This window comes from Triturus cristatus, chromosome 10, assembly GCF_964204655.1.
Source record: "Triturus cristatus chromosome 10, aTriCri1.1, whole genome shotgun sequence".
NCBI classification, from domain to species: domain Eukaryota; kingdom Metazoa; phylum Chordata; class Amphibia; order Caudata; family Salamandridae; genus Triturus; species Triturus cristatus.
This window is the reverse complement of record NC_140593.1, coordinates 159,190,064-159,202,253: the sequence shown is the minus strand read 5'-3', so window position 1 is coordinate 159,202,253 and position 12,190 is coordinate 159,190,064. Positions and strand designations below refer to the sequence as shown.

Here is a 12,190-nt window from a genome sequence, read left to right as displayed (position 1 = left end):
AGCAAGGTGATGTAAGAAACATGGGTAGACCAAGACAGAGGGCTTGATTTAGACCTCCGCAGACGGGTTACTCCGTCACAATGCTTACGGATATCCTATCCATCGAAAAATAAATCCCATTATATCCTGTGGGATTTAACTTTCGGCGAGTGGGTTATCAGTCACCGTTGTGACGGATTAACCCATCCGCAGAGATCTCAATCAGGCCCAGAGTGAAGGAGTAGGCATATGACCATGCAAGGAGGACAGGACTTACTTCCCAGAAGAAATGACATCACAGTGTTTGTCGGATTCCAAGATTTTCGCCAGGTGAATGGCCACGGAATCCGCGTATTGGGCTATCTGCGCCTGCGGAGCGAAAATAGTAAGATGTATTAGAAGATTGGCAGCTGTACACACATTTAGTGATTTTTTTCAGGCATTATCATTCACAAGTAGAAACAAAAGACTCAACAGAAGACTCCACTCGCTCTATGATGCAACGACCCACGGTTTCCGTGCTGTGGCAGTCTGCCTTTAGGTAATATTGCTTTTGGTTATAGCGCATTATAACGTTCTTACGCCCTCCTTACAGACAGCGACAGATGGGAGATACGGGGCATGAAAAGAACCGACAAAAAAACAAAAGTGCCACTCAGCATATGGTGTGTCAATTTACTATACGGCCACCTCCAAGCTAAAAGCCAGCCTTGTTTCATGGCTGGTGATAAAGGGGCATATAATTATAGTGGGGCACTTTTTGGGAGTTGGGTGTGATTATTGTTTTCTTTTTTCACTTTCTATTCATGGTGCGTATGCCTGCAAATGTTTTTGAATTATACTTTATAACTTCTCATTGTGTCTCTCTCTGAAGTTACTCCATTCTGTAGTACAGAGATGTGTGTACATTCTCCTATCTGATTTAAAGACTAGAAGGTTCGCGATATTTGTTGACATGATTTGCATAGACCGTTACTATGAAAACTACATAAAAACTTTAAAAAATATATATATAGCCCACCCTGCGGTGCCAGTGACTGAACTCAATACCGTGTTAGTTGCCAATACAATATATGAGGTGGTTGCTGCATTCCAGTTACCTTTGGGTTGATCGGCTTCTTTGGCTGTCTTTGGTAGTTGCGTTATATAAAACCAAAATCACGTAAAATAACATTAAATGACATGACATACCATACAACGCCATAACCTAACAAGATATGGACAACCTCTCATCCACAGGCTTGCTTCTTCCGAAGCAGGTGGATAGACACCTTTGAGGAGGCACTAGATTCACCACTTTCGGTGAAATTGGGGCTCATTAAAAAAAATGACATACGGACAGGTACCCACCCGGCCAGTAGCTTAAAGACACGGCTAGTATTTGTTTGTCAATGCCAGTATAAAATTACGAAAACTCCGTAAAGCTGTTTTTTTTATACTGTGCCATATAAAGAGAGAACAGCAAACACTAAAAGAAATCTCTTCAAACTAATTTTAGAGAACTCAAAATTATACTTACATGATTATTACAGAAAACAGAGGCACACTTGCTATGTTACAAAAGAATACAGAAGATTGTACACAAATTCCTATTCAGGTACCAACTTGTAAACCTTTCATAATTTCTAAACATGAAAAAATGTCAGGTATTTTTCTAAGAGAAGAACTGAAACCTTATATTACTGTGTCTCTGATACTCATTTCATGTCATAATAGTATTTACTTTAGAGTTTCTCACTACTCTTTAACGTGATGGGTACAGAGTCACATTGGTCCTTTCTACAATGTACAAGTTGTGTTTAGAAGATAGTACTCATAAAGGAAATGCTGACGTCAATGGCATGGGCACTGAGACGTGATTGTTACCAGAATGTCTTACATTGTCCTAGGGATAATGGAAAGGGAGATAAGACTGTCGTGCACTGACCTGGTGTCTAGTCCCCAATACTGAGTGCAGAGGCAGACTGGAGCAAGCGGGCTATACCATTGTGTGACCGGCTCGTGTGCAGAGGGTAAACTCCTGCTGTGGAACCATTAGGATGGACGACCATTACACCTATCGCACGGGATCTATTTGATAGGGACCCTCTGTTTGGCTGAACATTTCACTTTATATTTACATGCTGTAAGCCATCGTCTTCAACACCGCCCCGCGTGCAAGTGTGATGTGGGGGTGCAATCTCAGGTTCTTTGAACCAAGGATTTGAACCAAGCACAAAGAGTCTTCGCCTGCTGTTAAAAACAAGAGTTCAAAGTTTTAGTTGTTCAGCTGGTAGGACTCTCCCCCTTCCTTCCCAATTTGCTCTTCTTGATTGAGTTTGACTAAGTACTGGTGAGTTTTGTGATGGTGACGGGGAGTGCCCTTACTCTGCTGGAGACACAACTAACTGAACAACAAGCTCTTTGCAGAGTCAATGTCGGCCGGTGCTCCAAGAGGGAACATAAGTCATAATTGCTCTCCAGAAAGAGGATCCAGCTGGTCCCATGGCACCTATTACATCATGATTCCTTCTTAGAAGGCTGAAGAATACATTATTTCAGGTAAGGAGACGTCAGTGGAGACCAAGGTGAAAAAAGCAGGCGTATTTCTGGTTGAGAGTATGAAGCTGCAGGCACAGATTTCCAACACAACAGTTTTTGGCAGTTCTGCTGTGTAACTGATCTCCTTCTGCTATTTAATTTGGATGAAAGGGTTTGATTTCAGTTGATTTTAGAGCTGTCATAGGGTCTCTTAGGTCCACTGACTGTAACTGTCCAACAAGATGCGGTTCATTGGATCTTTGGGCGAGAGAATGAGATCACAGTAGCTGAGCACACACTTCTCTACCATAGCTGGCGGAATGAGGGATAATTCGAGAACAGGAGCCAGTATAGCATTTAAACTTTTAATTATGCTGCACTGCAATATATCCATTCAAAGGTCTGTCTCTGCCTTCCTGCCAGGAAGGTGACATTCCAAAATCCCAACTTCCTGTCCACTTCTACATGACTTTCACTTTATGGGGCATCCACCCTTTCCGAAGCACAAAATCAAACTGTTGGGAAAGAAGGGTGTAATAGTCCATTTTCCATTCTGGGGTTTTACTATTAATGCCCTCCTTCAAATCAGGCCCTTAGTACAAAGCACTCTTTTGCCATTTCCAAGCGTACAACATTGGCCCCCACAATTTGTGAAGTAAGGCATGAAAGCGTCGGTCCAAGAATACTCAAGATGCTATGGGTGAGTGACGTTTCATACTTCGTCCTTCTACAGCTAGTGCTCTATTGACACAGATCTGCCATGGAATACATTATAAGACTAGGAGCATCTCAGATGCACATGAGGGGGCATATATTTTATTCACAAACACTTGTCCTTGAGCCAATCTGGAGACGCCTAGAATATCTTACACTCACTACTGTTCCTACTGTACCTAATGGCCCATACTGTGTCTTGCTCTCTAACACCTTACTGGAGCAACTCTGAAGAAACTCGGAATAACGTATCAAGAACAGAATCAGGTTCTCAGGTGGATAAGATGTGTAACCATCACTGGGTTCAACATAACGCACAGCCCGTTAGCACCAAGTGCTACAAACTGGACCTTGGGGACATGTCAGTACGGCACGCAGAAGATGAATAAATATGTCAGTTTTACCAGATGGGCAAGAACAGCAGAGGCCCGTGGAGCTGTCGCAACAGATGTGACTGCGTATGAGAAGCAACGTACCTGTATACTGGACTCAACGTTTTCATCTTCTTTAATGGAAGGAGGTGAATTTTTGGGAGACTCGTAGGTAAATATGCTCCACCTAAGAGAAAAACAACAGTGGTGTAAAAATCAATGTTATGATTAAGCAGATATGCTTAACCCAATTAGGCCTTCCAATCATACCATCCAAGTGACAGATGTTGGTCTCCAAGGTTTTACCCCAACACTCAGCCTTCCATCACGCCGCACGTTCCATCCAGACCCAATGTCCATTACAGCAGCTAGTCTATAGATATATGTTGGGCTTCACTGCTACAAAGGTAGGGTCAATCCATAATGTGAGAGAGAGAGATGGTTTCTACGTCCAGTTTCTAGAAATGGTTGCGGCAGGGCTGGACACCATGGAGGTCACTCAGAGGTCAGTAGAGGGAGAATCGGCTACTCCTCCCTACCGTGGCTTTTAGTACACCTGGTACTGCACCTGCTACCCTTGGTCTCAGGGGTCATGAATGCAGGTGAATAAACAGAATGTACACTGGTCTTTCAGTGCTGTTTATTATTAGTAGTTGTCAGTCCTTGCTCTTGCCTTAGTGTGTCTGTAGCTAATAGGAGGCTGTTGGGGCACTGAGGCCTGGACAAGAGCCCCACCCAGTATTGTCATTCAGCATCAAATGGCGTGTGATGTCACTTCCGCTGGCATTTTGTTGAATTAACATCCCTGGCTCAGGCAAGTTCTGGGCTTCGACTAAGTGCTTTGCCATTAGCTCAGCCTGCTGCGGCTCCTCATTCAAGACACTCTGCCATCCTAGAAGTCGGGGCAGGGTGACCGGCTGAATCAATACTTATTTTCCATCTGCACCTGATCACGATCACAAGGCCCACTTTGAGTTACCAGGCATGTTTTTGATCACTTCATGCCAATCTGACTTTGGCTCTCAGACATACATGCATGAACTATGCACCATCTGCCAGCATCAACCCTCCCTTCTTTTTAACTTGTTTGCCCATCTCCCATCTCTTTCTGGTAGCGCAGGCGTTCCTAAGAGAAATAGCGACACACCTCACGTGCGGGAACCCACCGGGTCCTCTCTGAGCCCTAGCACTGACTGAGCCCTCTTGTAGTAGGTTCCAGACACCCCTTAGATGTGGCTGTCATGCATGTGCAGTGTGAGTGCACAAACTGACTGAGCCACGTGAACTGAAGTATCTGCAAATCACAACTAAAGGGAACTCATCTTCCCTGTTAAGGTTGGGTGTACACAACATATAATCCCTACTACAATAGTTTCCATTTATATACTTTCTCCGAAATGCTTTATTTTGTTGTGTATTTCATCTATAATTGCCAGCAAAGGCATTCATTTCCAGCAGCATGGAACAGCCTACACGTGTTTTGCCCCCTGAGGCCGTGAGTCGGGGGCTTTTTCAAGCCTGGTGCTTATATGTCTGTGTCGGGGCCGCCTGTCCTGCTTTGGGATGCGTTTATACATTTGTGTCCTTTTTCCTTTTTTACAGGTACATACCGACACAAAACCATCAGTTCCTTTGAGTGCATTTATTTTAAATGTGGAAAAAAACAGCAAGTAAGCCTCTTTTTCAGTTATGCTCAATGTTGTTATTCATAACCGCCCAGCAACTTGCTGTGCAGACTGACAGGGGAGTTAAAAACAGGGAGAATGAAGCTTTAAACAGCAGCACACGCACATATCTTTAAACTATAATATTATTTTTTTCAGAAAACAAGAAAAACAAGGCGCAGATGGATGTTCTAGTTGGATTACTTACGGAACTATCCGAATATGAGTTTAAAGTCAAAGAATGCAATAAGTGTGTATTTGAAATGTGTTTCCACTTGCTGATGGACTGGGATCTATATTTAAGTCTATGATCGCTCAAAAGATTAACATTATTAATGTTGGTGTTAAAGAGTAAACTCAAACCCGGAAGTGACGACACACTTTACTACCAGATGATATGTTAAGGCAGGAGGAACATATACCTTTGTTTTTCACTCCTACTTAACGTCGGACACATCTTTTTGTGCCATGGCAGATTACTGTGCAATAAATGAAACAGTCCAATTAACATTAAAACAGGCCAGAATATTTCAGAATCCAGTCATAAATGTTAAGGATGGAAAAGTGTTTTAAATGTTTATGCAAAACTTCTTTAGATGGAGACCTTCAACTTGCTCATCTCTGAACAAACACATAGAATGCCTCAGATCCAACCTTAGCGTTCCAGAGAGGTCAAGCCAGTGCTTAATTTGAGAAATAAAGTAAGTGCCAGGGCCCATCTCTGTAGGCTACTGCACTGTGCACCACCCATTGCCCCTGCCAGGGCTGCCAGTGACAGAACCAACACAAGTAATAACCATAAAACTACTAAAAGTGTGACAATTCAAACTATTGCAGTCCACCCAAAGCTATAATTATGGTGCGAGTGACAGGTGTTATTCGTTTTTCATAAATGGACAGACAGCGCCACCCTGCGGTGGACTGTGACTAGAGCCAGAGTTGACAATTAAGTGCCGGTGCCGAGCACTGGAAACCACCGGCTCATATTAAGTACTGGGTTAGCTTTGGATTAGGTGGAAGGGCACCCACTGCTTTGATATTCCTGGTCACCCCCTAGTGTCCTTAAGCATGAGTTACTGCTGCAGCCTCGAAGGACCGCACCTATATGGAACCTATAGCACTGTGCGGTGTTGCATTTTGGCACTCGCTTACCTGTCCAGCATTTTGGTGGTGGCCCGCTCCAGTTTCTCCAGGATCTGAAGAAGCTGAGCGTCGTCGTCGCACAGACTGCCCCAACCCAGCACTCTGGCAAGGTCATTGCCCGTCCCCAAGGGCAGGACACCGAGCTGGCACTGCAACAGACAGAAAGGGCTCTGTGTGAGCAAAAAAGGCATCTTGGGAAATGGGCAACAGAAACTGAACTAGAAACAGAGGGGTATAAAAGCAGGCAAAGATCATAGAGTATTATAAGAGCTATCCGCGACACTGGCAGCTTTAACATTTGTGTGTTTTTGTCATATGTCATCCTTTATTTATGGAGAAATGTCTATTTACTATCCTACCATGATGCAATTATTGAAAAATGACATCCATCCATATGCAAAAAGTTCAGGTTCACTCTGCTTTGTTATCCAAGCAAAATATAAATATTAACTGTTTAAAGAAAGCAGCAGCTTGATTCTTTAACTAGGCTAAAAGAGGCATTTGTTGGCACGCTTTCGTCACCACCATCACTTATCCAAGCTGGGACCCAGTGCAACATCCCTGAGATGCAGCCATAGGTTGCAGGGGGATTCCTTCACCTGTACATAGCTCTGACTGATGTGTGGTAACATGAGTTAAAGTCCATTCTTTTCCAGAAGGAGGTTCAGATGCATTTATCTTAGCATCGCGCTGGTGTCTGGCACAACCGGGGTGCTGCAATGTATCTGCCTCGTCCTTACTTTTTCCTCAAAAACTATTTAGACATTAATATGTATTTTATCAGCACCCCAAGCACAACTCACAGCACCCCTTTTAAATGTCAGTGTTTTCCTCTGGACCCTCGTTAAGTCATGAGGTCAGAGGATGGGTAGGGTCTGGATGGCCAGCAGGGTTGGGCTGAAATCAGTCGTGCCTCTGACAGGCCATCAGGTCTGTGGCAAGGTCTGTTACATACCATTCTCAGCACTGAGTCGCACACGCCTGGACCATCTTTCAGGGGCTTGTAGGAAAAGGCTCATGAAAGAACTGCCCTGTGTCTTCCAGTTGTACAACAGAACAACACATGCCGTAACAACGCATGCCTAAACAAGGCGGTCTCAAACACGACCTCGTCTTTACCACTCATGCCTTTACCAAGGACATGCGTGGTTAAGGCATATGCGTGGTAAAGGCAAGCGTTGTTCTGCTTGCGTTGTAACGGCATGCGTGTTTTAGCCCGCCTTGTTAATGCAGTTGCCCGTGTCGTCCGAAAGCTGCTCAGTCACTTTCACCTGGCACGGATGGGGCACAGTTGGTATTACATGAGATCTGTGCTACTTGGAGCCCAGTCATTCCGGACACAGTTAATCCTGTGCTAAGTGACTGTTTCCAATGTTCGAGTCCTACTAATGCCACTACTATTACTACCACTCGTGTTCGTAGCAGTAATGGTAGTATTACTAGTAAAGATAGTAGAAGAGGTATTCAACTGCTGCTTCTGTTGGGATTGCTGTCACCAAAACAAATGTTGGAAGCCGCAGTGTACCTACTACTGGCATTGCTATTACTCCTACTGGTACTACTACTGGTACTACTACCACCACCACAGTGGAGAAGTGTGGCTCAATGGTTAGCGTGGCAGACCTCGATGCAGAGCACTGGTCCGGGACCAGGGTTCGATTCCCGTCGCGGCAGAGTCTCGGGCTATAAATTCCGCGGACCGGATATTCTCGCCTCAGTGCCTATTCTAATCATGGGTCCTACGCTGCAACTCTGGGCAATAGCTTGCTTAATCTCCACAACGGCCCCAACAGCGCTGGGACGCCTGGCCTTCACCATGGGGGTGCCCAGGAGTGGACACCTCACATGGAAAGCCAGGAAGGGTTCCTTCAGCGGTATGAATACAGCACTGAGATACCCGTAGTGGTGATCGGCGCTATATAAAAAAACATACATTTACATTTACTTCTATCACTCCTGCTACCTCTAAATAGTAGTACGGTATGCGTGTAACCAGTCATACTATTAGTTCAGGTAGCAGTGGCGCTACTAGGGTTACTACTGTTGGTGCTCTACTAATGCCACTATTAATAGCATGCAGCAGTAGGTATTTAAGAAGCGAACAATCATTTCCAGATTCCATTCTGTAGGGGTTTGCAACAGACTGTAGAATAAGGGTACTTTACACTTCATGCACAAGTGAGGCACAACCACTCAAAACAAGTGGTAAAAAGGCACAATCATGAGAAACCCCCTTAAAGCAAGTGGTAAGGGAGGCACAAGCAAGGGACAACTCCCTTAAAACAAGTGGTGAAGGAGCACAACCCCTTACAACAAATGGTAGAAGAGATACAAGCAAGGGACAACCCCATAACAAGTGCCAAAGGAGCACAACCCCTAAAACAAGTGGTAGAAGAGGCACAAGCAAGGAACAACCCCATTTAAAACAATTGTGATAGAAGAGGCACGAATAAGGAGTAACCACTTTAAAACAAGCGGTAGGAGAGGAACAAGCAGGGCACAAACACCTTAAAACAATTGGTAGAAGAGGCACAGTAGTTTCAAAACAAGTGGTATAAACTGTATGCTTGATTTGTTATTCCACCAATGGAAACTAATGGTGTAACATTTTATTTAGTTCAGTTATTCCAGTGTTTGTATCCAAAGGTTTTTTTGTGTGAACAGTAGAGCAGTGATTCTTGGTGATGCAAAAGGATTGTGAAAAAATGAATGTAAGTCAACATTTGGTTTGGCTTCTGGCTGTATTGTTAGAGATGTTGTGTTTGTTTAGTTGCTGCTTAACTTTCCACTGCAAATACACAGCCTGGAGCTAGAAAGAACAGCCTGGAGCTAGAAACACAGCCTGGTGCTAGGAACACAGCCTGGAGCAAGAAACACAGCCTGGAGCTAGAAACACAGCCTGGAGCTAGAAACACAGCCTGGAGTTAGAAACACAGCTTGGTGCTAGGAACACAACCTGGTGCTAGGAACACAGGTCTGATGCAGAGGAACAAAAATCTCCATTTCTCACTTGCTTGTGCAATCCCAGCTTGTCGATTTCTGAGAGGACCCAGCCCACGCTGCCATCGCCTCCGCACACCAGGATTCGGAAGGTGGAGAACTTCAGGAACAGACGTAGGCTGCCAAGAGAATAGGAGACAAGGTTAACTTCTGCAAAGCCAAGCTACAGAAGAAGTAATGGTGACTTAACTGAATAACAATGCATTCAAAGTACCTAAACGTGCACATCAGACCCCTGATCGCCTACCGGTCTTCATCTATGTGCACACTCAGGAACCATATTCCACCTGCTCCCCACAAAGCTATCTTCTGTACCATGCATCTGTAGTATCCTTGTCGTACACTCTAGCAGGGAGGATGTGTGATGCAATCTTCTGTACCATGCATCTGCAGCATCCTTGATCGACACTCTAGCAGGAAGGGTGCTTGATACAATCTTCTGTACCATGCATCTGTAGCATCCTTGATCGTACACCCTATAGAAAGGATTCTTGATACAATCTTCTGTACCATGCATCTGCAGCATTCTTGGTCGTACACCCTAGCAGGGAGGATGTTTGATACAATCGTCTGACCATGCACCTGTAGCATCCTTGATAGTACACCAAAGAAGGGAGGATGTGTGATACAGTCTTCTGTAACAATGCAACTGGAGCATCCTTGATCCTGCACTCCAGCAGGGAGGATGCTTGATATAATGTTCTGTACCATGCATCTGTAGCATCCTTGATCGTACACCTTAGCAGGAAGGATGCTTGATACATCTTCTGTATCATGCATCTGTAGTATCCTTGATCATAAAGAATAGCAGGAAGGATGCTTGATACATCTTCTGTACCATGCATCTGTAGCATCCTTGATCGTACACCATATAAAAAGGATGCTTGATACAATCTTCTGTACTATGCATCTGCAGCATCCTTGATCGTACACTCTAGCAGGAAGGATGCTTGATACAATCTTCTGTTCCATGTATCTGTAGTATCCTTGATCATACACCCTAGCAGGAAGGATGCTTGATACATCTTCTGTACCATGCATCTGTAGCATCCTTGATCGTACACCCTATAAAAAGAATGCTTGATACAATCTTCTGTACTATGCATCTTCAGCATCCTTGATCGTACACCCTAGCATGGAGGATGCTTGATACAATCTTCTGTACCATGTATCTGTAGTATTCTTGATCGTACACCCTAGCAGGAAGGATGCTTGATACAATCTTCTGTACCATGCATCTGTAGCATCCTTGATCATACACCCTATAAAAAGAATGCTTGAGACAATCTTCTGTACTATGCATCTTCAGCATCCTTGATCGTACACCCTAGTAGGAAGGATGCTTGATACAATCTTCTGTACCATGCATCTGTAGCATCCTTGATCGTACACCCTATAAAAAGAATGCTTGATACAATCTTCTGTACTATGCATCTTCAGCATCCTTGATCGTACACCCTAGCATGGAGGATGCTTGATACAATCTTCTGTACCATGTATCTGTAGTATCCTTGTTCGTACACCCTAGCAGGAAGGATGCTTGATACAATCTTCTGTACCATGCATCTGTAGCATCCTTGATCGTACAGCCGGAAGGACGCTTGATATTATCTTCTGCATTGAGTTCTGTATTGAGAAGGGATTCAGTGTTGCTATCCCTCTCTCTAGTATTTTGGTTCTCCAGGCCTTTCTAGTGCTTCTGTCTTCTTCTTGTCGTAGTTTACTCTCTGGTTGATGGTGACCTTGAAGAGTAGGCCAAGATATTAAGGCATCGAACACTCTCTAGTGTGCATGAAGTGATTCCTTATATTCAAGGAGGATGGTGCCATCTACAGGCAGGCCCAGTTCTAAGAACCTTGTTGCTTTTGACCTTTCATACCCTCTTTAGGACATTTGAGGACAACTGCCATCACAACCACTTTCCTTTCCTATCCCGCATTGCTTCATACCCTTTATTGCTCCGGTCAGACTCTAGTTCACTTCTGAGCCTTTCCATTACCTTCCGGAAAATCTGCTATCTTTGTCACCAAGAACCGGGCCTTCATCGTGTCTCTATCCTCCCAGCGCCTGGTCCTTTTTCTCATCACCTTCCCCATCGCTGCTTCAGACACTGTTCTAATTCATTACAACTTTTCCTGTCACTACCGCAGACCCACACAACCTCCCTTGTTACTTACTCATCATAACTACCATAACCTTCTATATCAATGCTCCTAACTCCAGTACACTTCTCTGTTACTTCACCTGACCCCACAGTGATCCCATTATTACCTTGAATGTCTTCCTTTGACATCTCCTTTCAGGGCGCTTTATCTTGCGTCAGTGTCCCTGGTCCTATTCGTATAACATTGACTCTCACCTCTTTAGAGCATCAGGACTACCTGGCGTTTCCCCTGTTGCTGCTCCGCACCTCTGGAACCCTGTTGCTGCTCTCGGCCATTATAACCTTCCTAGTCACTGCTCAGGCCCCACAGTTGGCTTCTGTTTCCGACCCCATAACCTTCTATTGTCCCTGCCTTAGACCCCATAACATTGCTCCTGTTTCCGACCCCTGGCGTTAGCTGTCACAGGTTTGAACCCCATATAATTGCTACCACTCCTGATCCCATAACCTTCCTTGTCACAGCTTCAGACCTCATACCATTGCTCCTGCTTCTGACACCCTAACCTTTGTTGCTGCTGCTCCCCTCATAAAAAGTTCCTGCTCCTGAGCCCATAGCCGTCAGTGTCGCTGACTTAGACCCCATAAGATTGCTATTGCTTCTGACCCCATCATCTTCCTTGTTGTTGGTTTAGGTC

General features: G+C 44.5%; 1 protein-coding gene across 10 annotated transcripts in view; it reads right to left on the bottom strand.

The window, feature by feature from the left end:
- Positions 1–12,190, bottom strand: part of LOC146789135 (diacylglycerol kinase delta-like) — a 688,844-nt gene that overhangs the window by 78,020 nt on the left and 598,634 nt on the right. For all 10 annotated transcript variants that reach the window (XR_014970027.1, XM_085630711.1, XM_085630705.1 and 7 more), the window contains 4 exons: positions 9,402–9,510; positions 6,401–6,540; positions 3,690–3,771; positions 257–348 (listed from right to left, as the gene is read on the bottom strand). Coding sequence is in view for 9 of the 10 variants with exons in the window: in XM_085630711.1 (XP_085486837.1) it covers positions 257–348; positions 3,690–3,771; positions 6,401–6,540; positions 9,402–9,510 (423 nt within the window). In the remaining variant the exon portion in view is untranslated. The remainder of the gene's footprint in view (positions 1–256; positions 349–3,689; positions 3,772–6,400; positions 6,541–9,401; positions 9,511–12,190) is intronic.